Source organism: Pygocentrus nattereri, chromosome 21 (genome assembly GCF_015220715.1).
Source record: "Pygocentrus nattereri isolate fPygNat1 chromosome 21, fPygNat1.pri, whole genome shotgun sequence".
NCBI classification, from domain to species: Eukaryota; Metazoa; Chordata; class Actinopteri; order Characiformes; family Serrasalmidae; genus Pygocentrus; species Pygocentrus nattereri.
This window is the reverse complement of record NC_051231.1, coordinates 11,860,001-11,885,392: the sequence shown is the minus strand read 5'-3', so window position 1 is coordinate 11,885,392 and position 25,392 is coordinate 11,860,001. Positions and strand designations below refer to the sequence as shown.

At 38.2% G+C, this 25,392-nt stretch overlaps 2 protein-coding genes across 6 annotated transcripts in view; both read right to left on the bottom strand.

Moving 5' to 3' along the window:
- LOC108431540 (transmembrane protein 198-like) overlaps positions 1-3,005 on the bottom strand; it is a 31,874-nt gene extending 28,869 nt beyond the window's left edge. Inside the window, exon 1 of one of the 2 annotated variants that reach the window (XM_017704766.2) lies at positions 2,709-3,005. The gene's annotated coding sequence lies outside the window, so the exon portion shown is untranslated. The remainder of the gene's footprint in view (positions 1-2,708) is intronic. The other variant, XM_017704763.2, reaches the window with a different exon arrangement.
- Positions 3,006-9,681: 6,676 nt separating this feature from the next.
- Positions 9,682-25,392, bottom strand: part of timeless (timeless circadian clock) — a 27,145-nt gene continuing 11,434 nt past the window's right edge. For 3 of the 4 annotated variants that reach the window (XM_017704769.2, XM_017704770.1, XM_017704767.2), the window contains exons 11-30: positions 24,968-25,185; positions 24,743-24,846; positions 24,176-24,345; positions 23,047-23,169; positions 22,695-22,846; positions 20,627-20,724; positions 20,246-20,366; positions 19,201-19,402; positions 18,887-19,026; positions 18,476-18,561; positions 18,264-18,387; positions 17,057-17,139; positions 15,792-15,940; positions 15,457-15,676; positions 15,300-15,368; positions 14,789-14,907; positions 13,515-13,755; positions 13,362-13,407; positions 12,001-12,071; positions 9,682-10,370 (exon numbers count right to left, since the gene is read on the bottom strand). In XM_017704769.2, coding sequence (XP_017560258.1) covers positions 10,240-10,370; positions 12,001-12,071; positions 13,362-13,407; positions 13,515-13,755; positions 14,789-14,907; positions 15,300-15,368; positions 15,457-15,676; positions 15,792-15,940; positions 17,057-17,139; positions 18,264-18,387; positions 18,476-18,561; positions 18,887-19,026; positions 19,201-19,402; positions 20,246-20,366; positions 20,627-20,724; positions 22,695-22,846; positions 23,047-23,169; positions 24,176-24,345; positions 24,743-24,846; positions 24,968-25,185 — 2,667 coding nt within the window. In that variant the 3' untranslated portion in view covers positions 9,682-10,239. The remainder of the gene's footprint in view (positions 10,371-12,000; positions 12,072-13,361; positions 13,408-13,514; positions 13,756-14,788; positions 14,908-15,299; positions 15,369-15,456; positions 15,677-15,791; positions 15,941-17,056; positions 17,140-18,263; positions 18,388-18,475; positions 18,562-18,886; positions 19,027-19,200; positions 19,403-20,245; positions 20,367-20,626; positions 20,725-22,694; positions 22,847-23,046; positions 23,170-24,175; positions 24,346-24,742; positions 24,847-24,967; positions 25,186-25,392) is intronic. The other variant, XM_017704768.2, reaches the window with a different exon arrangement.

Sequence of the window (25,392 nt, the reverse complement as noted above, 5' to 3'; positions counted from 1 at the left end):
ACAGCTATACCACAATCCATTGAAATCATATTTTCTAAGTTGTACTGACTTATTTAAGGCACACACTTGGACATTAAAACCACTGTTGTACCTTTGAGGTACATTTACATTGTCTGTACCTTGATGAATTAAAAATTTACCGGCACAGAATCTTCATTACTAACAGTGTAGAAACTACCTCAGCAGCACTCTGGGAAATGAATAGGTGAGTTTACAACAGTGCAATTTTTCATTTTGGCTGGAGCGAGCCTTAACGCCACTGGAAAATAAAATTAAAATCCAAAATGTAAATATAAAATGATATTGAGCAATACTCAAGTATATTACCAGAAGTTTTGCCACTTAAAATTGGTATCAGTCTGGCCCTGATGCAAATAAATGGTATATTTCTCTGCAAAGCTAACCTACGTGGATCCAGGCCCATCTTCTAAGTTTTCTAAATGTGTGTGTCAGCACACTACCGGCATCGGCAGTGCTGTACCTGAAGACAACTGGATGCTGGTGCATCACTCATGTTTTATTCCGAGCTCAACAACCACTTAAACTGTCCATGTAATCTAAACTTTAACAGCTAAGTAGTGCGGTTAATAGCTCAAGCTTAATTCTGCTCTAGTAGAGAGACCAAAAACCATGATGGAATTCAGATTCAATGCAGGTCAATTTGACTCACAAATGGTGCAAAGGTTATTACCCATTTGTACACCAGAGTCTGTTACTTTATGATTAATTGGCACTCGCGAAAAGCTAGTAGACTACATCAATAGCCAAAGGACCACGCAACCAACATCTGCTTCTGACTAAGAGTTCTGGGCTAATTTCCCTGCTCACTCTCTCTCTGAGAAAAGGGAAGGACTGTGTCTGAATTGTCCTAGGGTACTTCAGACAGCACCATCTGGACCAAGCCAACAGGGAGAGATGAAGGTGTCAGTTAAGGGGGGGTGGGGGTGGCTGGAGGGGGGTGGGGGTTGTAACTGGAGATGCAATGTGACTTTACCACAAGACCCCAAATTATCTTTGCACCCATGAAGCAAGACACCCCCCCACCACCACCACCACCACTGAAAACAACCAGAAACAGAACCATGAAGTCATACAGCTTGAAAGAGCAGAGCTTTAAACAATGTGTGAGGGAAGTCTGGATGCCATTCTGAAGAAAGGCCTGCATAACTTCCAAGAACTTTAGTTAGTAATCACATTTAAGCTCACTGATATAGGTAACAGCAATCTGATGAGAAACAATTGCATGAGACAGTTGCAAATGTTCAGACAGCTTAACCTTGGAGTGGGAAATATGACAAAATATAATATCAAGATTACACAATATATGATATATCCAGTGTTTCACAAACTGCAATGCACTAAATCCATATATTTATAATGAAACATGCAGTTGTTCTGTCTGCATTTGTTAAAGGGCCCTTATATCATGGAAAAACAGCATTTCCTCACTTTATTTGAAATAAAAAAGTGATGTAGTACATTCTTTCAAAGTAGTCTATGAAGCCCATATATGAAAGATATGCAGAAAAAACTATTTTAAATGAACTATTTTTGTGATGTCACAACAACCAACACATTATCTGCTTATTCAGCCTGTTCATGCTGAAGTTATAGGCTAAGAAGTGTTTCAGCTCAGACTGCTTTTTGAATGAGGCACAGCCAATCAGAGGAGAGGTCATTTGCATATCAATGTTAAAGGCACAGCAAAAAAAACAGTAGTTCTAATTCTAAAGGATAAAGAGGCTTGTGTGACCTTCCCAAAAAAAATGCATACACTCACACAAATATCATAATCAGTCTTAAGTGTGGGTGATCTGTAAAGAACAATACATTTTCATGAAACATGTTATGCATCACTATATTTAGTTTTTCTGAGATTTAATAAGATAAAATAGAGAGAATCCATAGTGCCACATATAAATATCGCAGTAGCAATAATAATAAACTTGGTTACAATGATTTTATTCATTGTTTTACAAACTGCTGCACTTAACTAATCCACTTAATTATGTTCACTTTGTAATGAAACATGTAATTAGCTATTAGCCAGAGCTCTTTACGTACTGATAACATTTACATTTACATTTATGGCATTTGGCTGATGCTCTTATCCAGAGCGACTTACAATTTGATCAGTTACACAGGTAGGCCAAGGTGTTAGGAGTCTTGCCTAAGGACTCTTATTGGTATAGTGTAGAAGGCAGAGGTGTTAACCACTACACTAACCAACCACAATACGCTCAGAAAAACAGATCATATTGCCCAATAATTATCAATTCTACGAAGAAAAGTTAAATACAAAAAATGTAAGATTATAGGTCGTGACAAAAAATTGTTAGCGATAACGACAGAATATCGTCGTATCGCTCACCCCTAGCTTAACGTATGACCGTTAAATTTGACATAACGTACATTTTAGCTGGACAGTTATGCGTTTTTCGTTGATAACTGAGAAAATTAGTGTTTTGAGGGTAAAATATTCGCCCAAAACACGTCATTGTACATGTAAAGCATTTCAAAGACGAGGCTGAAGTTGGCTAGCTATTCGCCAGCGTCTTGTTCGAATTTTCCCATTCCACCTTAAACAGGCGCCAGAATGTAACTGCTGCATGATTTAAGCTGGAACGGGAAAATTCCAACGAGAGAAGTTGACAAATACGAAGCTGACAAGATGCTAACTTAACGACCCGGTTAGAGCACAAACTTACCGACCGACTGTCAGTGACGTGGATGTTCCCGATATTCCTGTGTCCCTGTGGTGAGTTAATGGATAAAGCAGAGAGCAAAGCGTCGAAAAACAAACGCCTGGAAATCCGTTAGGAGAGTTGGAAAGTTAACATCTGCTCGCATTTGTTTGGACTTGTGCTTTTGAAGGAAAACAAGGCGAGCAGAAACCCTGGTAACCCAACCGCCTCGGCCGTGTTCCAATTCTACAGCTTCAGCTCTCCGCTGAGGGCTTCCCCGGCCAGCTGCTCAAGTCTGGAAAAAGTTAGACTGATTGAGAGACCAAAAGGAAACGGCTTTTCTCCCTCCTCACTCCATAACCCCCTCCCCCAAATATCTCCCTCCCTCCTTCCCTCCTTCTCTCCCTCCCTCTCTCCCTATTGTCTCAAGTTAATAGCAAGGTTAAAGGGGAACTCCACCGGTTTTCCAAACTTTCTCTATGATCGAGTGGTTAGGATATAAACAAAGTGGTTCGCTGTGGTTTGGTGTGAAACACTCTGTGCTAGAGAAACTAGTACTAGAGTCAGAATTGTTTATAGTGGTGATGATGGGAACCAGACGTCCACCTCTAAAATCTCCCTCACAGAAAGTTCTAACATGAAATGTTTGTGAATTCACTGCCTGATGTCTGACACTCTGCTTTATGATAGTTTCATGGCACAATCAGGCAAAATAGTTCCCAAAGAAAACTTATTTCTTCAGATTTTCCTCTATTGTACAAACATGGTAAAAGCTTAGAAGACACGTGTAGGTTCACTGGTGGTTTTGGATAGTAAATAAAATGGCCTAGAAGGCAGCCATGTCCAAACTGTCCGAATGCTTGTGTCTGCTGAGGATGTCCATCGTTGCCTACATATCCCACAATTATTTGTGTCAGCGTTGATTTGCTTTGGAAAAAAAATAGCAGAGAGCACCAGCAGTGACACGGTGAAGGAGAGATGGGTTTGTGATCAAATACACTTCATTTTATTTTGGTTATATAAAATTCAGTACACAAGCCTTCTTAAAACACTTTTTGGGTAGGTGCCAACGACTAACGCTAACAGCTAGTGGTGGGCTGTCAGCTGATTTGTGAGGGGTCTGGCCTCTTCTGTCCCTCTGGGTTATATCAAAAACATGACTGCAAAACGCCAGAAGGCGCCCGCGAGCGAGTCCTCAGTGAATGGAGGCGAATGGAACTAAGTGGCTAAAAACAGTAAGTTAAAATAGTTTCTAATCTCTTGCCCTTTAATTTTAGAAAGAAGAAGGATGTATTTCACTAAAAAAGCTAAGTAAACTCACCTGTATGTTTCTTTTTTTTTATAGCAAAAGGGTTTTGGGCAGCAGGATGCTTACATTATTGCTACTGAGTGCTGATTGGTTGGCGAGCGGAGCAGCTCACAAGCTGTTCATGCTCACAGACGTCATGAACACATGAGATGCTGTTTTAAAGTTCTATAACTCTAGTTTAAAAGCTCTTAAAGATATAACAGCAGTATTAAAATGGGTTTATGCTGTTTAGTGTTTATGTAACAAATGCTTTTTTAATATTAAATATGCTTCAGCAGTTATAAACTGAATATATAATATGATTTTACTCAGATGCTCCATTCATTCATTTTGGACTCGCTCAGGAGCGCCCTCTAGTGTTTGAGAAACCTGGAAGACATTACAGAGTGGTAATTCTCCTCTCTACAAGTTCTGTGGTCAGTATCTTGGCAACGTTGTGACGTGACATATTGCTGCCTTTGAAGTGCACCTCAAACACGATTCAGTTGCAGATCCTTTTATCACAATACTGCCTTCTAAGGTACTGATTTATGAGACAGTACACGTAGCAAGGCATCGAGACAGATTAGTCGTTTTCGAACTTTTCGAAATGCAAGGGCTGCAGTTTCTGTTTTAGCAGACATAATCAACAATGCTGCCTTACGTTTTAAATGAGAAATTTTAACCCAATAACATAGAGCTCACAGACTGACTGCAGAGGAGTTAGACCAGTCAGAACAAACCCCTGTGCTGTGATGTCACAACCACAGCTAAATGAATTAAATAGCCTGTCACACTCAGTGTTCATACCTCAAGCCAAAAAAAGTGGATTATCTGGTCTTCTATGTCAGAGAAAATAAGTGCAGTTACATCGCAATTGCAATATCGGTCAGAAAAATCACAATTAAATATTTCCCGCAAATCATTCAGCCCTAATCTGAATCATTATAGAGTATTCTGAGGCAGCCAGTTGTGTGGGAATCTAATGTTCATATAAACGTTGTCTGCAGATGTTACTCTGTTCAGGCATTTTCCGAAGGCAGCATAGCTGTATCCTCTGCTGCCTTACATATCCAACACCGGCACTAACACAGTGGACAACACTGTCTTCTAAGGAAAGGGCAGAGCAGAGGAGTTCGAGACAGCCGCCCCCAGTTTCGGACACAGCCTATGGGTGCCTTCCAGTTGCCTACTTAGATCCCTGCAAAGTGCAATGCACAAATCATTCTGATATTTTAAGCTTGATTCCAAACCACAGAGAGTGAAAAAGTTTGGTTTATCACTTCACAGGAAGCTGCAGGAAAGTACCCATCAGCCATTGCATGTGTTTGATTATGGCACTGTAGGACGTTCCGAATGAAAGTGTTCAGCAACTGCTGGTCCCTTAAATGTTATGATCTATTAAAAAGTGTTAGGGAACTATAATAGTACCGCATGCAAATAAACATGGACATCATATTTATAGTGTTTATGCAGGAAAATCTGCTGTCATACACTAAAGAGCAAACCCGTATGATGTAGTGTCTGCAATCGTTTACTACCATCACCAATTCTGTTGCCTATAATAGAGTTCAATACAGTGATCCAGATTTTCACATGTGATTGGGGGCTATTTCAGGAAGCTCTACCTCTACACCCTGCTGTCTGTGTACCTTATGTGTACAGGGGTCAGCAACATGTGGGTCTTTTACTGCTCTGTTGTGGCTCCACAGCAGCATTAGATATTTAGGTATAAATAAAATCCTCCTTTGCAGTAAAATAAAGCTCTGCTGATCATTCAACACAGTTTTAATAATAAATGGTCTTAAAGTTAATGTATAACTGCTAATTCACCCTTTAACCCTGAAGGTTGGCATGCAGGCTGCTGTTCACCATAGCAATGCAGACAACAGTCTCGCCTAGCCAGCAGCCAACAAAAAGGCAAAGAGAAAGATTTAAGACAATCATGAATAATTTGGAGACGAATAGACTTGCATTTAAAATCACTCCAGCTGGTTTCCTGATACGTTTAATCTGAAACGAGAAACTGTCAAACACTAAAACGTCATGAAGCTGAAGTTGCTTCTCATTCATCTGCTTTTTCTTGCAATTTTCCTGTTCCAACTTAAATGGTGCAGCAGTTGCATGCTGGTGCCTCAGGCACCATTTAAGCTGGAACGGGAAAATTTGAACAAGAAGCTGGTGAATAAGAAGCGACTTTAGCCTCGTAAAAAATAGAACGTTGAGAGACAATTTACAAGAACTTTTGTGGAAACGTTTCCTGCCGGAGATGTGAGAAAAGCAGCTACAGCTGAGTTAAAGCTTAAAGCGGGGCAAAGCTAGGCTGTGTATTCATTCATATTTTTGCCTGTACTAGTACATCAGCACATACTGAGACATATTTACAGCCAAGATGGTAAAATGGACAGAAAATGTGGCTCCCAAAATGGTTCTCTTTAACATTTGGGTTACCAACCCCTGGTCCTACCCTACATCAAACTTAGTGTAAAAACATTTTACATAAAAAATCCTTTGGACTGTAACAATCATAACTCAGCTGAGACATTATAAAAGCTGAAAAAGACATCTTTTATTTATTGCAGTGATACAAAAAAAACCTGGGATGATGAGGGAACTGTAGGGCGATGCTGTTTCATAAATATTTATGAAAAGTCGATACTGATATAAACCCCTCTGCTCTTCTACAGTAAATATGGAATAAAATCAGTCAAATTTTTTAAAGTAAATATCTGCCGATACTGACAAGCTGTGAGGAAGGAGGAACAGTACAGTGGGTTGGTAGGTAGGTTTTGTTTATTTGTTGATTTATTTATTGAGAAAGCAAAGTGGGTTGAAAGAAGTGTCTGAGCCATTTTGCTTTCAAAAAAGTTTCCGGACAAGCTTGCTGATTCACAATAGCTTCAGAAAACAGAATGTCTTCAAAAATAACATACAAAAAAACAACTGGTTTGAAGTTTCGTCTCCATGTAGCAACAGCCTAAACAACCCAGTGAGAGTAACCCACACCAGCTCCCTGGCGGAGAGTGGCCTCACAGAGCCCCCACAGACAGTGACTTTCCTTCTCCAGAGCTTCACACGCCCACTCTCGGATGCTCAGAGACTACAGTCGTGGGTTGAATACTGACCGGATGTTTGAGAGCTAGAAAAGAAGTGGTTAACAGGTTCCAGATGTGGAAACCCAGACCAGCCCACTACAGCTGTGGAGACTGTGTGAGACCCCTGGCTTTGATTGTAAACAGTTTTTTTTGTCATCTTTAAACCATCTCTCTCTCTCTCTCTGTCTACATGGTGCTTTGCCTGCTTGATAGTAGACTCTTAAAAGGGACCATATTCTACATTTTTCTTGTATTTTATTGTTTCCTTGAGGGCCACGTTTAACATCTGTGCACATTTATGTAGTTTCCAGTCTCTTTTCATACCTTAGAATTAAACAGACAATTTTGTTACTGTACCTTTAAGACCAATAAATGTAAATGAGCTGTGTTCTGATTGGCTGCCCTCTATTCCAAAAAGCAGTTCAGGCTGTCCACTCCTTATAAACTCTATCAAGAGTGTGCAGGGCTAAAATGCTGCAAGCTGGACGGGTAGATATAGATATAATAGAGCATTGGATTATAAGCTGCACTTATATTTTATTGTATTGCACTGTCTATTGTAGTTTATTGTATTGTATTTTATTGTACTGCATTGAATGGCACAGAGTTCTGTGTTAAACTCGGTATCTACAGTGACTTGTTTCGAGCAGTATCTGAGCTCAGGACGGTCTTTTTCTCTAAGCTATTGGTAACTAGCAAATATACTTTCTCTAGATAGACAAAGCACTTCTTGTAAGTCGCTCTGGATAAGAGCGTCTGCTAAATGCTGTAAATGTAAACGTAAACGTAGATATATGTATATGTGTTAAGCATCACAGAGACAGTAAATTCAGAATGGGCTGATTTGGCAGGTCTCTCACTCTCGCTCTCTCTCACTACTGACTGGAGAGTGAACGGTATGTTCAAGACTTTGTGTTTACATAATTCAGCAAATTGTTTTATTCATAAAAAGCTAAGAAAATGAGATTTTACATAAAATGCCAAAAAAAAATCAAGGTCCCTAAATGGTCCTCTCTCTATGACAAGGGTTGGCAACATGTGACCCCTTCATTGCCCTGTTGCAGCTCCACATCAGGATTAGATTTTTAGGTAAAAAATAAAAAAAGAAAAATCCTCCTTTGCAGTAAAATAAAGCTCTGCTGATCATTCAGACTGCTGGCCACCATAGCAACACAGACAACAGTCTCGCCTAGCTAGTAGCTAACGCAATGGCAAAGCATCAATAATTTGGAGACGAATAGATTCCTTTGCATTTATAATCTCTCCTGCCACGAGAAACTGTCAAACACTAAAACGTCACAAAGCTGAAGTCAGCTTCTCATTCACCAGCTTCTTGTTCGAATTCTCACGTTCCACCTTAAATGGTGCAGCAGTTACATTCTGGCACTTCAAGCTCCAGTTAAGGTGGAACTTGGAAAATTCAAACAAGAAGCTGGCAAATGAAAAGCGACTTCAGCCTCATCAAAATCAAATGTTGAGAGACAAGAAACTTTTGTGGAAAAGTTTCCTGCCGGAGATGCGAGGAAAGCGGCTATAGCTGAGCTAAAGCTTAAAGCAGAGCAGTCTGTGTTTTTGTTTATATTTAATTTGTTAGCCTGTACAAGTACATTAGCACATACCAAGACATATTTTCAGCCAAGATGGTAAAATGGATATAAATTGTTGTGGCTCCCAAGATGGTTTGATGTTTTATTAAAGGACAAAATGACTCCTCTTAACATTTGGGTCGCCGACATCTGGCCTAGAAAAATTTATTTCAGAATATACAACCGTTCCATGGTGCGGAGATACTTCACAAAAGCTTCAACAAAACGGCTTCTATAAAAACACTCATTGAAGATTCTTGTTTTTTTTTTGGCAGCATAAAGTTGTTAAACTTTTTGGGAGCTTAGGCAGGAACCAAGACTTAAAAAACATCCAGGGTGATCTGGATTATGGTTTAAACTTTAACATGTTTACAGACTTGATTAGCATTTAGGAGATTACCTAGCTGATGATCTGGATCAGGGATGTCACTTTGTAGCTCTGTTTTAAGAACATGCCCAGATTTGTTCTCAACTTTTACATCAACTATATTCACATAGCATTCATCTCTCATCCTCTTCATTTGGTTCTAGCTATAGAGACCGCAGGTCAAACTCATTTTGAACACATGCAAATAACTACACCAAGAAAAACAGGAAAAGCAATTGTTCAAAAGATAGGATATATCTGCCATAAAGTTGTATGCAAAGTTTGAACACCCTGGCCAAAAGACGTTTTGTAGATTTTCCAAGTAAAAATAAGTGAACACCTCCTCTACAGGGAGTAAACTGTATTAAACAGTAATTGTGCATTAAAATGTGCAGAAGTGTGTTATCTGTAGAGAAGGTGCTCACTCATTCATATATTTTGGCTTTAAATATTGCAAACTATTTGCCAAAAGGCTTAAATTAATATTTTAATAACTATGCAGAAAAGATGTTGAAAATCCCAGAATATTATGAGAAAAACACAGAATATCTTTTTATTTTTTTGCCTTGATATTTAATCTTCAATTTGAAATCTGTATTCTATATGTAATGTAATTCTCTGTGCTGTGCAGCTTTCCAGTCATGAATGTAATTTTCAAATATTGTTTTTACATCAAACTTTATTTAATGTATGCAGCCTTAAGCACAATCTCTTGCTGCAGTAAGAGAATACAGAATCTAAAAGCTAAATACAAAACACAGCATAGGAGGAATAAGAAAACTGACAGTTACTTGTCATAACAGTGACTGTTTGCCTGAGGTAGCATAGATAGAACATACAGGTTGTGCAGCCATGACAAGAGTAGAAAAAAGAAGCATGATTTTTAGAAGTTTGGAAAGAATACAGTAAATGCAGTAGTTAAACTTCAGTACACATGAAACGTTTAAAAGGGCCCATATACTGAATTTACATTGTTTTTTTATTTTTACCACTGGGATCCATTTACAAAGTTTTTGCAGTTTTATGCACCAAATTGTCATAATCCAATTTAACATGACCATTTTCTAACCTCTCATTTGTCCTCATTTTCCTCTCATTCTCATATATACTGAGATGTTTCAGGAGTTGGAATATATATATATATGACTACCTGAGCTTACGAGACTTGGCCCGGATGGAGTCGCCTTTAATAACACTAATAATTCCTAATTCAGAACATTTAGTCTTCTTCATCCTCGTCGTCACTCAGCACCCGCTGACGTCTGCGCTTAGCAGGGGCTGAATGAGCCTCTTCGCCTGAGCCATCTTGGTGCTCTGTGTCCACGTTCATTTTGGGAGGAGAGTCGTCATCTTTGATAGAACGATAAAAACAGCAACAATAACTACATGCCAAGTATGATATGAGTGGGAGTTAATTTGTCCTCATTACTAGATTCATCAATACATTAAAACAATGTGTGTAATAGACAGCTCGGAATCAAACCTCTAAAAGATCTGATTTTCTGATTCCAGGCATTTACAAATCAAAGGATGACTCGAGATTCCACACAGAGGTGTTCACGTTTTCTTGCAAACATGCACATAGAGTGAGATGGGGCAGCTCTTAAGTGTGTGAAGGTCCTTTCTTCCTGCTGCTGTTAGACTGTACAACCAGCTCTACTCCCAGTAACTCCCAGTTAAGTAATTAACAAGGTTATTTACTGTGAATTTCACAGCTGTGGAACTAATAAAGGATCATCTTAAACATTCTGCTGTCACTTGTCAGAAAAATACATCCTTTCACAATGCACACACATCAGTAGCATGTTGCTCTGGATGAAGTCAAAAGCAGAATACCCACACCGTCTACCCACCCCAGGAAGTTGACAGAGGAGAATCAGGTACAACATGGCCCTTGTTAATCAGCCAAGTTCATTTTAGTAACATTAACTCTCCAAATTTCCCTGCCAATTACAATTATTACAGAACTCTTTATTTTGGCAAATGTTCTTGTCGGAGTCTATTTTTTGGAATCAATATTGTGTGGAATTGACTGCCATCATTTCTTGCTGCTTGAAATTGCAATCAGAGTTGACCCCAAAATTTCCATAATTGAACAACCTTAGTTTAAGTGCAAACAGAATGCTTCATCGTTTGGTTCACTGCCCTGTCAGCCATTATTCTCAATGAGAGCTGTGATTTTTGCTGACAGAGGCAGCGTGAACATCAATGCGAAGCAGGTGGACTTGGCGACGTGACAAAGTTTAACTTCATGCAAATTATGAGCGTTGTGGTGATTACCGAGTGGAACTGAGCTCTGTAGACACTTGCTAGCAAAGTACAGCGTACTGCCATGGGATTTGCTGACCATCAGTGAAACCCTGGCAAAGGTCAGTCTGAGTTCAGAAACGCCCACAGGCAATGAGTGACCAGCGAAGAGAGAAGCAAAAAAGTTGCTGCTTTTTTCAGAGTCGCTGAAGAGCCGAGAGATGTTCGCAAATATTTCTACACATTTAAACACTGAATTAAAGTCAAAAATATTTTTCTCTTTCATTTATGGTCAGTAATGCCATGTTCTGTGCTTTTGGTAGTTGCTGTGTCTGACTAACTGGCATAAAAACACTAGGACTAGCAGCAGAGATAACTTTAAACATGCGAATGGATTTTCCATTCAAAGAGGGAAAATATGCAAGGCTGTTTCTTTGGTGAGCTATACTATTATATATTTAAAAAAAAAAGGGATAAATGTTGAATCATCATCTTATGGCAGGATACCATTAGGATAAAACTTACAAAGTACAAAGTACAAATTAAACAAATACATTTAGCGTTATCTGTGCAAAGATCTTGTGATGGTCACATTATTTTAAAAATAAATTTGTTCCTTAAAAAAAAATCCTTAAGTCTGTTTGTTGGCTTTGTATCCATAAATAACAAAGAATCGACAAAATAAAGTAAATTCACAATGTCTAGTTTTGAGAATTCATAAGTGAGACTGTACCTCTCTCATCATCGCTGTCCAACACACGATTCCTCTTCACTGAGGTCTTTCTGTCAATACCAGCACCAGCACTAGAACACAATGCGGTGTTTCAATTGAACCAGTATGCACAAATCACAGCCTGTATGATAGCATCAATTCATAAATTCTTAAAAAGACATTAAAATTAGTTAAAGGGGTATTCTAAAATTTAATTTTAATTTAATATTGAATTTGTTTTTCATCCATCAAAGTTCTCTTACCACAATACTCAGCATGCATTATGCAAATAAGTCATAAAACCATAGCGTGGCCCCTGATGCACTCTTAAAAAAACTTCTTTATGCCTTTGCATGATTTAAGGGTTCTTTTTATATAACACATTCTCCATCAAGCTGAAGAACGCTTTCATGATGCAAAGAACCCTTTAATGATGCAACGGGTTCTTTGAGTGTTCATAGTTCAGTTTAGAACCATTTTCTTTACTAAAGAACCCTTGAAGATCCATCATTTTTAAGTGTGCAGAGGTTTCCCCATGAGCTATCTGCTTTCCTTCTCCATTCAACAGCTACCAGGAAACAAATATTCAAACCGCCTGCCCCCTTAAACAGTTGTAATTTTCCAAAAAAATCATCACGTTCTAGATACATAATCAGAATGCTTAACTAGAATATACTGCTCTTGAGACTATTGTGGCACATCTGCAGGAGGTGAGCAATCAAGTTCACAGGTGAAGCAATTAAATTTTCATTTTTAAAGGAGCACCTCTAAGAAAGAAGAGCTACTGAAAAATCTGATTTTTCTCTTTTTTTTTGTAATATAAACGTACTGCACTTGTAAGAATGGCAGAAATAAGAATGGCAAAGGTTTAATGCATAAGCTTAATGATTTAATCTGAACGCAGAATTAACATTCACTGATGATTTCAGTCCTGTTGGCCAAAACCAGAAATCCTAGATCAGTTCAGCAAAATGACCACTTTAGGTATCTGTATGAGAACTGCATACACTTCGCATTAACATGCAAGTGCAGATAAAATCCATCAACCAACTGTACTGTTTAGTGAAGAATAAAATAAACAGAAACAAACAATAAAACATGAGCAAACTACATAAAAATAAATGTTATGCGTAACAAAAAGGACTTACTGAGGCCTGCTACTAAGAAAAATGAGTGCCATCACTCTAATAAGATAAGATTTTTGGTCATTGTCGAAGCAATATAATAGATCTTAAGGAAAATATGAGAAGTACACTCATTCACTCAAAATAACCTTTAAAAGAAGACTTCGATATGTAATCATATTCTCTTAGGTTAGAAAAGCTGCACTGTCCTTCGCTTCAGTATTAGGAAAACTGTGAAAACATGTCTCGACCACTAACCTTTGTGCTTCGCTCTCAGGACTCTCCTCCTCAACTGAAGGATCTTCTAAAATCAGAGAAGAATACTCCATAAATGAACATGTACTATAATTCAATTACCTATTAAATCATGATTTCACGGTTGTAATCACACAAATAATAATAAAGGCTCACTTTTTTTATCTGCGGATGAGCGTTTCCTCTGGCGAGACAGCAGGAGAGCTCTTATGGCCTGGGCTCTGAGCTCCTGGCCATCAGAGCCTTCATCCTGCTGCTCTGCTTCGAGGTTAACTGCTACCCCTGATTCACTCTCTCCTTCCCCTCCAACCTCACTCTCTTCTGGTGGGTTCAAAGATGATGCCATGGTCCGTAGCTGATATATGCTCATTGTGGCAGGAATTCTCCAGAAGGACTCCTGTTGAGGACAAATATTTTAATATTTTCATACTGAAACGGAAACAGCTCAAATGTTTATTTAAAAAAATTGGCTTTTAAACTTTTCAAACTAATTTTTGAAAATGGGCAGCATCACACACTTAACATCAGTCGTTTACAGAATTTTCTGTATTTTTGTCGTGAAGGGGTGTAGAAGGCAAAAAGACAGTATTACACTGTGTTTTGGCTACCAAAAAAAAAAAAATAATAAAAATCTGAATCCCACATGTATTCCTCATCACATAATACAAATGTCAAACTGAGCCAGACCTGTTTGTTCTATGCACACACACAGGTTATACCCACACAGCAGGTAAAACCAAAGATTTGACACTTTCACATGTGGTACTGAAATCTGATATGTGGCAATGCAACTACATCTGAACAGCCAGATTGGAATTCAATTGACTTAAGTCAATCAAACTCAACGTTTGCCATGATTTTGCACTGTAAATGTTTCTGTACAAAAATAAAACATAGAAAAGGCTCTTCCACAACCCCTCCGTGTTCAAAGAGATTACAAAATTGCTCCTGTGATACTGGCGAAGACGAAACTAAACCCACAGGTGCGGACTGGCATTCACTGGCAGTCATGATCATTTACCCCTGGATGCATTAATATTTTGCACATGTGGGTCAGATAATATGAACAACCAAACAAAAAGAAATCGGATTTGGTGAGAAAATCAAAAGTGTACACAATTTGGCTATTATAAGGTGCACAAATTATTGGCACATGTGTGCAGTTGTGCACAATTTTACAACCTCCACAAAAAAAGAAAACAAACAAAAAACACACTTGACAGTCGTACATGAGCCCGAGTTCACCAACTCCAATGCCAAGTGTGAGCTAGAAGGTTATAATTTATATCATTTTCAGTGGTGGCCAAAATGCTGCTGGACATACTTTATTACAGAGTACTAGAGATAATTTAATTAAAGGACAATTAGGCAAATTATATAAAAAGTTATACAGAATTATGTAAATAAAAGACTCAAGCCTCCTGAGTAACCTGTTCATCTGCTGGTGGTCGAATGCCAATTTTGTGTAGAAGCCTTTTGAAGCTTTTGTTCTCCATGGCATCCTCATTCTCCTCTGTCAGAGGAACCAGTGGCATAGGATGAGAGACACCTAAAGAAGTTAATAGAACAGTGATGTCATTATGTAGGTTTCTAAGTACCTACATGCTTAAAAACTATGGATTATGGTTCTTCAAGGGTTCTTTTGTAAAGAAAATGGTTCTATCTAGAAGCATTAAACACTCAAAGCACCCATAGCATTATTAAAGGGTTCTTTGCATTGTACAAGCTTTAATCAGAGTAATCAATCTGAAGAACAATTTCATGTTGTAAAGAAATCTTTAATCATGCAAAGTGTTCTTTCAGTGTTCATGCTTCTAGATAGAACCATTTTCTTTACCAAAGAAGCCCTGAAGAATCATCTTTAAGTGAGTGCATAATAATAATAATAAAATAATAAAAGCTTATGAAGAGCTTCAGGTGCATGTCTGAAGACACACTGACCATCTTCTTCACGATCATCTGCTGCTCTGTTCAGGCAGTTCTGCAGCCACAAGACTGGTCCCGACAAGCCTGTCAGACAGTGAGAGCCCCTGGAGGGTGAATAAACGCAATAAAACATAACCTGATAAACTTCTTTTTTCCCATTACTGACACCTACCTTCTCGCCTCAAGTCCTGAACCACACCTCCAACATTGACGTTCCTTTCCACAGCGCTTTCTCGTCTTCTGCCTTTCTTGCCCTGAGCAGGTCTCACCACATCTCTCTCTTCTTCGGAATCATCTTTATCTTCCTCCAAGTCATCATCCTCTTCCTCATCCCTGTCCATGGTGTTCTCTTCTGGTGCTCCACTCACACTGGCAAAAAAATCCTCCTCAGACTGTCATAAATCAATGAATAAGAGAGGAAAAAGGAGAAAAGGAGCGTGAAAACTGAGAAACTAATGATCTGAGCAGAGCGTACTCAAATTATTTCAGTTAGATATTCCATTGTACCATTCCGGTGCTTTTCCCAGGAGCATTGCGCCGTCGTTTCTTGTAGAGATCCCTCCGCTCAGACACCAGGCCCAAGCTGAGGATCTTGTCTACAACGCGTGCCCTTGAGCGTTTAGCAGTTAACCGCTTTAGAATGTTACCAAGGACATCTAAGGGGAAAAAGTAGGAGGTCAAATACACTGTGTGGGAAACAACAGCACCATTTTGTAAGTTGCTGCATCCAATAAACACAATACTAATTTACTCTTGCCTATAGATTTTGGTTTTTCTATTACATGTTTACAAATACTTGTGTCAGCGCGTTACATTATTGCTGTAGAGCAGTGGTCTACAACCCTAGTCCTGGAGATTCATCTACCTGCAGAACCTAGTTCAAATCACAATCTGCCACTCAAGCTCCAGCTAAAATCAACCTCTTTCCAAGTTTCTGATTCAATGATTCAGACATGAACAAAGTCATTCAGAGTGGTCTGATCTAAAATGTTTCAGTGTAGAGAAAATTACAGACTCAGATGTTCTTTACAGTGGTGGTGATAGGAACAATGGGTCACCATGACTACACAATTATAGCCATTTTATTTACTATCCAAAACCACCAGTGAATCTGCATGTTTCTTCTGAGCTTTTATATATAATGGTAATGAAAGTAAATAAGTAAATCTGAAAATATAAGTTTTCTTTGGGAACCGTTTTGCCTTACAACATTCCACCATGAACAGATTAAAATAAATTGATTACAATACATTTTAGGCAAAAACAACTAATGTAAATGAATATCTCAGACATCAGGCAGTATTCCTAACCACTTCATGCAACAACTTTCTTTGATTAAGTTTTTAGAGGCATCAACCCTTTCAAACGTCTGGGTCCCATCACCACCACTGTGAACAATTCTGACTCCAAGTTTCTCTAGAACAAAGCATTTCACACCAAACCACTCTGAATTACTTTGTTTACATCTCAACCACTAAACTATGTAGAAATTAAAAAATTGGCGAAGTTCCCCTTTAAGTAAGGGGCTGGGTAGCTTATTGGATACAGGTTGAAACTAATCTCTTCAGGAAAGTAGCTCTCTAGGACCAGGGTTGGAGACCACTGCTATAAAGCGTAACCTGCTTATCCATCCATTTGAATTATTTGCAATTTTGTTTAAATATTTATTTTCTTACCCTGCCCAGTTGCAATGGACAACTAATCTGCTAATAAATGTGAATTAATTCTGCTCTCTCATCATAGGGTGGGGGAAAAAATATGGAAAAACTTGCCATCAGAGTCCTTGTATTCTTCAAAGAGCATCTGTAGCTCCTGTTCCTGATCTTCAGTCCACAGCACAATGCAGGTACCTTTCCTTTAGTAAGAAAAAGACAAGGATGAATCAATGATAAAATTGCCTAAGGATTATCACTAAAAACAAAAAAGGGACACTGACAACCAACAGTGACCACTACTATGTTTTTAATGTAATGTGAAACACCAAACAAATATCAGTGAGTGTTTACATGGACGCAATAATCCGATCATAACTGGATTTCTGCAGTTATGATTATTCAGATGGTCAGATAAAAAGCATATTCTGATTTTTTTAGATTGGAGTAAGGTCTAGAAATCTGATTTAGAATTCTGAAAGAGAGATGGATTTTACCTCAGTAATCAGATTTCTCAGTGCATGTAAACTCTTACTCTGATTTCATTCGGATTTCTCAGTCTGCGCATGTGCAGAAACAGACTGCAGTACCAGAAATGAGCAAGCAGTGTTGCCATGGGACACAGCAAAACACTTTGAGCGATGCTGATCTTCTAGATGATGCATATTCGCAGTTTTAGGTAAAATAGCGACATGTTTTTTGTAAAGCTGCAGCATCAAGTTTGAATTTTGTTACATTTATGTCACGTCTTCTTTTGTGAGTTTATTGGCTGGTTGTAAAGAAATCCGATTACTGCCTGACTCATGCAGACCTGATGTTTCCCATTATCTGATTACTTAAGTGCATGTAAATGTGTTTATCGCATTACTGACAAAACCTGATTTTCTGCAGTTATCAGACTATTAGGTGCATGTAAATGCACTCACTGAATTCATTTTTTTATATGCAACAATAATGGTTATAGACACTGCACCACTTTATTGCTGGTTAATGGGTTAAATAAAAAAAAGAGAATTAAATTTAATTTCTGAGGGTACCTCTCACAAAGCAGAGCAATTTCTGTCCTATTGGGTGACATTAAACTAGTCTAATGCCATTCTATGTGGTATTAACACTAAGTTATTTTGTTGTTTTTTGTTTGTATCTGTATAATTATAACCTTAACGCTGACGTTTCGATCCAGGCTATTTGAGGCACTTTGAAGAAATTACAAAGATGCTTTATCCTATACGAATCAGTCAGGCACATCCCTTACACATTACAAAAAAAATCCAACTCTAATAGGGCTAAGTGTATAAATCCAAAACAAGACTTGATGCAAGCTTACTTCTCTTTCTTTAGGTCCTTCACACTGTCCACCAAACCCATAGACACCATCTGGGTCACAACCTGACGTCTTGTGCGGTTGGTGTTCATTAGAAGAGGGAGCAGCGTCTCAACAATGTCAGGAACTAAAAGATAAAAGACAGTGACAAAACATTAATGTCTGATCAATCCAATTTCAGTCATAATGCTCATGCACAAGTATAAGAGACTCACCTCCAGAGTCCTTGTGCTCTTCATACAACTGACGAAGCTCTTCTTCCTCCTCAGGAGTCCACTTCACTTTTTTCATACCATCCTCACTGATATGAAGAACAATACAGGCAGATTTCCTCAGAGTTACATACAAAGTTACACACGCACGCACACACGTTTGTTGGTAGTTACTAGACGAGTGCCTGTGTGTGCAATACCTCCCTGTGACCCTCCCAACTGAGTACTTTTATTTATATTTATTTTTGTATGTTCATGTTGCTGTAGAATTTCATTATATGTTTGAATGCCCCATCATCTGAATACATATGACAACCAATCCTGATTTTAAAAGGTAAAATACTGGATCAGCATGAAGGTTACAGGATTGGTCAAATGGATAAAACCACACAACATATTAACTCTTAGACGTACCCTTCTTTTCTGTAGCCCTCAGTCATCTCCCTCACAGCACCCACATTCTTCCAGAAAAGCAACTCAATGAAAGCTTTGTTGTTCCGGGTAGCAAGGGCAAAGAATCTGTTCAGAATGTACTTGGCAAAGGTAACCAGTTCCTGACAAGATGAAGAATGAAGAGATGACACTTCTCATTACCAGGACAGCCTTCCCAGAAAGGTAGAAACTCACTACTAATGCCCTTCATTTCAGAAGAAACCCTGGATGAGCAGTTGTCTACAAACTAATGGACACACAATGTAGTGTATGAGTGCAAAGGGCTGTTAAACTACCTTATACACAGCAGCAGCAGGGTCAGTCAGGACCTTATTGAAGAGGTAGAAGACTGAGAGCTGGAAGAGCAGGGCATCCATCTTCAGGTCCACAGCCACGCGATGGAGCATGCGCACTATGCAGTGGTTTGTGTGTGGCGTGTTTGAGGCGTACGAGCGCAGCAGGAGCAAATACGGACGAATGATGCTCGGGTTTGCAAATCTGGTGACCAAAATTACAGCTGCTATAAAAGATCAAAATAACTTAAGAGTAAACACAATGCTTCCTAAAGAAATGGGATGAAGTGGATATAAGAGTAGGAATGTGTCCTTAGTTGGGATGAGCCTGTTTACGCAAATAAACAGATGTCCAAACATACGTTAATTTAGGCCTGTATACTTTACACACAACAGGAAAAAAAAAAAGAAATTTTGCATTATTTCACAATCTTTCACATCACTGAGAAACAAGACAAGACACTGACAATGACTCTCATTGAGAGAAACTGAGTGTCTAAATGACTTTTGTGAGCAATCTTTCGCTGGATTTTAAAAATTTATAACAAATGTAAAAAAAATGGGATATTCAAATTCTACTCATTTAAAAATGCAGGTATTCAAATAGGAACAACATGAAATGACCTTTCTTTGCCCTTTGTGGGTTTTGTAGTGTGGCCGAAACATCTGCCACAGTATAAAACCCTAACAATCTTTAATAAAAAAAAAATTTTTTAAAACGCAAACTGCTCACATTTTCTATTGAAACAATTATTTGCTTGAGATTTACAGGATACACGCTACAAACTACACGCTACATAGTAATAAATTGTGCAGAAGCGTGTTCTCTGTAGAGAATGTATAAACATATCGTCACTCAGAATATGTTCTGTAGCTCATAGACAAAACTGGGAGGTTATCTACAGATATAAACGTTTATAAATATATAAAATATATAACATTTTCTGATCAGTTTATTCCAAAACATTACACTTCTCAGAAATTTGTTGGATCATAAAGTGTCACTACTGCATGCATGTATGTACTTGAACTGTATTTACATACGGACCTTTTAATGAAGTCCAAGAAGTTGAACTCCGTTTCAGACACGCGCACAGACTCCAACTCTTCTTCTTCTAGCTCTTCTACTTCCTCATCCTCATCCATGGTAGCCTCGGTGTGAGCAGGTCCTGAATAAACACATGAAACGTTTATACAACAGGTACCACAACTGATGTGGCATTTTCTGAAAAATCTGTTTAATCAGCCTTTTAATACACATTAATAACATACGTTTTAGTCAGTTCACAGAACATTACATTCAAAATCTGCATACTGTTCTATACAAATTTCCAAGAACTTTATTCAGTCCATTTTCTGCACTTGCTAATTTAAAGTGTTTGTAAGTCCTGCTGTGCAGAGATGACACAGTCTTGAATGACCAGCTTACTGGGAAGCTCAGCAAAAAGGATCTGCTTCAGGAGCTCCAGCTCTTCTTCAGGCTGCACCTCAGCAGAACCAAACACATCTCCCTCTGGCCATACCTCACTGTGAATGACACAGGGAATTTAAAAAAGTTATTCAAGGGAAAGAGCAAAACAAGAAACGGACAGCAAAAGCTTCAGTCATGAAGAAAAAGCTGGCAAAATTTGAAGACAACATGTCTTTATACATCTGAAGTTCCTCACTGTTATTTTTCAACCGTGCAAGACAAAAAAAAGCTCTGCAAATGTTAAGTGTAAATTAATGCTAATCCTATAGGTATATTTATCTTGCAACACTCAGCTTAATGATCATCAAAATGTCTTCACTGCTATGAAGAGCAGGTTTTGCCTAATTGAATATTGACTGTTTTCTTTTCCAAACTACTCCTAAAAGCACATATTTAAAACGATTTTGGTCAAAACACCTGAAAGGTTTTGAGTGCTGACATCATAACATGTGCCTAAATAGCACCTGACTTTAAAGCACTTTGAGCTGCCCCTGGCATGAAAAGTGCTACATCAGGGGTCACAATCCAAATGTTAAGAAGAGCCATTTTGTTCTTTCAACAAAAATCAAACCACCTTAGGAGCCACAACATTTTATGTCCATTTTATTGAAATAACGTTTTACCATCTTGGCTGTAAATATGTCTCAGTGTGTGCTAATGTCCTAGTGCAGGATAAAGAATACAATCAAACACGTAGACTTATTCTGCTCTGCTTTAAACTTTAGTTCAGCTATAGCTGCTTTCCTCGCAGCAGGAAACTTCCACAAAAGTAGAACAGCTTCTTCTAGAATGTCTCTCTCAACGTTTGTTTTTTTTGTTTTGTTTTGTGTTTGTTTTTTTTAAAAGGCTGAAGTCAGCTTCTTGTTCTAATTTTCCTGTGTACATTGAATGTAACTTCTGCTGCATTTGAAGTAGAACGGCGACAGTTTTTGACAGTTTCTCATTGCAGATTACAGATATCAGGAAACCAGCTGGAGTGATTATGAAGGCAAATAAGTCCATTCGTTTCTAAATTATCAATGCTCGTCTTAAATCTCTTTGCCTTTTCTTTAGCTACCAGCAGGATGGGACTGCTGTCTGTATTGCTATGGTGACCAACAGTCTGCACACCAGTCTTCTGGGTTAAAGAGTAAATTTGCAGTTATACATTAACTCCAGCATTTAAGAGCATTTATTGTTAAAAGTGTGTTTGAACGATCAGCAGAGCTTTATTTTACTGCAAAGGAGGATTATTTTATTTTTTCCTAAAAACCTCATTCTGATATGGAACTGCAACAGGACAGTAAAAGACCTGGCATGTTGCCAACTTCTGTGCTATAGAAATATAGATTATTATTAATATTATTATTATGTAATGTGTGACCTTTTGATTTATTCCCCAAGGTTTGGCTTTTAAAAATTTTTGCTTTGACCAAAACAGCTTTCTATTCACCTTCTTACAAACCAATGAGGAAAAAAATGTATGTTTGAATAGAAAAGCAGTTTGAAAAGACGTTTTCCCACAGTTACTTTGAGAGGCGCTGTAAGTAAATGTAGTCCTGCCATGCAGATGTAATGAAACAGCAGTTCTTGAGGAAAAAGAGCTAGGTAAATGATGTGCTTTGCGTGGTAACAATCTCAGGCTCCCAAAGAAACTGTTTCAAACTATTTATCGCTATAGTAAGTGTGCTTTTTCCAATAAAAACACTAACGCTAGAATGAAAATGAACTTGACTACTGTAATACGTAACAGGATTCTTCTGTTAGTTATTGATATGATTCTGAGAAGTATACAGTTCAATATATTCCATCAGTAGCACCTGATTTCATATCATGAGGGACTGATTAAATAAACTAGTTAGACAGAAACTTCCTCGAGGACAGCTTTGGTAATGGTTAAGCAAACATGTTCACAAATTCCTGTTTATTTCTTTATTCAAATATGTTTCCATTTTTAAACAAACTATTGCTGCACAGATAAACATCTATTCAGATAATTTTCCCCAGAGTTTTGCACAGGACTTTTTACAGACTGATGGTGCTTTACCGTGCGGCCCGGAGCAAGCCGAGCGCCTCTGGCCCAGTGCGGGCGAACAGAGCATCCTGAATACGGATCATGGCTTCGGTCCGCTGCTCTGCAACAGGAATTTCAGAAGCTGCATCAAACGGCACGACACCCTCAGTCAGAGCGTTCGACAACTGCAACAATAAATATGTAGTGTTTATGATAGAACATCTTCCATGTTCTTACACTGAAGTATGATTTGTAATAAAATGTCATTCAATGTCAATCATTCAGCTACTCATATTAAATAGAGTAAGGTCCAAACACAGTTATACACATTTGAAGAAAAGCAACTGAGCCACTCACAACAGAATCTTTAACCGAAAGGACTAACCTCAAATCCAGATGTCCTGAGTTCTTGAGACACGATTGTCCACGTCTCCTCTAGCACTTCAGGTGTATTCTCTGTATGAGAACTGGACTTCTTTTTCTGCTTCTTCCGTTTTACTTTCTTTTTCTAGAGCAGAGGAACATGGAACACAAGTTTCAGTAAAAGCAATACTAATGTCTACATTCTGTGTTTTCTGCAAAAGTACCATGAAGTATTAATAATAATAATACATTTAAATCTATTCTTAACCTACAAACTACTACATTTCCAACTGTGAAATAGAGCCATAGTTTTCCAATATTTAGCACAGTGCTAAAACTGTGAACAAATCTTTAACTGTACATATTTAAACCTGCATACTTCATTGATAATGTACATACAATTTAATGCCCATATGTGTTTTAATGCAACTGTATATACAAGTGGTGATGTGCATTATATATTAGTTTTTTTTATGCTGACATCAATAACAAAGAATGCTTATACACCTTGTACGTCTCCTGTGTGGGTACATGATTGCTTAGAATCATTGGGTATTCTTATTCTCATCTTATCACATAACCATGACACTTACATAACTGGGACTTTTTGATCCTAAAGAAAAGCTAGGTAAAATAAGCAGAATCAATTTGAATGAAGTGAATAAGACTATTCAGGCACAGTTTATTGATAACTATGCCTTTGGCATCTGTTGTAACTCTCCATTTTTATATGCAAATGCTGCAAATATGGTATATATGCAGAGGTATAGTTTCAGTGTGTAATAACCCTGGTCATTTAGAAGAAAAATGTTTAAGAACTTACTGGAGTCTTTAAAAAATACTTTTATAAACTTAAAAAAAAATTCAAATTAAACTGGCAAAATTGTCCTGTTCTGCATTTGTAGTGGGACACAGTAGCAATTTTCTGAAACAGACAAGGTAAATTTACTTATTTGATACAGTTTTATTCAAAATGTTCAGCTGGAAGGAAAACATGGAATTGATATCCAAAATGTTCAGTTAAATGACTGACATGAACAAAAGACATGTCCAGCTAAACTGTGAACACCCTCACTGTGGATTACATTATTCTCATTAACAATGCTTGAGTCTCCTCATAAATTTACCACTAAAACCCACCCCTCGCTCACCTGCACCAGGAGGTTGCTACGGCCTTTGCAGAAACGCTCAAGCATCCTTAAAAACAGATGGGTGGACTCCACAAGGTCTTGCAGAAACGAGCGGGGTTGCATTTTCTCATCAAACTTCCGCAGGAGAGTGAGGAAAATCTCTCTGTACTCCATCAGGTAGAATATATTACCTACAAACACAAACAGTGAATGGAAAGAGATATGAGGGGAAGTCTCATTTATTACCAGTAAAAAGAAAAACATGTCAGTATATGTCGGTGTGGGCGCAGTATTAAGTCGTTTCTTGACATCGAATCAAGCTGAATAGACGTCAAAAGACTCAAGCCGGTCAATAAAGAATGGAAAGGAAACTTAACTGTAATTTAATAGGTAAAAGTGTATTTTCTGCTTTGAAACTATGCAATTTCATGATTACATCTAAACAGTAGAGCAATTACATACTATATATTGTTGAAAATGTGTAGTAGCACGATGCATCAAACTTTAAAGCAGGGTGTACAAAAAGCATGAAAGCTTTCCAGCAGTCAAAGCAGCTCCTCACTTGAGCATGTAAAAGTCATTTCTTACTCTTGATAACACTGGCGCTCTGGCGAATGTTCTCATCCTTCGACCGATCCATTTCATTCACAGTCAGCAGGAGCTCCTGATAGGCCTTCAAAGCCAAATGCATCCTAGGCGATTTGGAAAGCAGATTAATCAATCAATCAATTCATTAATTATTAAAAAGACTTCATTTTTTTAACCTTAATCTGTTCTCCCCTAATCACACAGCAGCACAGTGTTTGGACTGACCTGCGAGACCATGACGTAGCCTCCTTTTTGTCGGTGAGCATCATCTCGTAGTAGTTGGTGATGTTCTTCTCTATGAAATGGAAGGTGCGGACTGACAAGGTTTCGGAGACCAGCTCTGCCTTGCAGCCATTGCCGCGATTAAAAGCCATGAAGAAGCTCAGAGCCCACAGGTAGTAGGTCTCATCATGCTGTTGTGCATGCTCACGGATAAGTGACTCCTGAAGAGGGAAAAAAGATAAACCAGAGAAAGTTTATGAAAAAAATATAACATCACGATACTTTAAGAACGTTTTGGCAGGCATGACATCATATTTAGTTTATGTTTTTTGGGGTTTTTTTTTTGATAAGTTGAAATGGACAAAATATTTTCCAAACCCTACTGCACTTTATTCAATCTTTCTCCTTGACTACAAATTAAGCAGAAC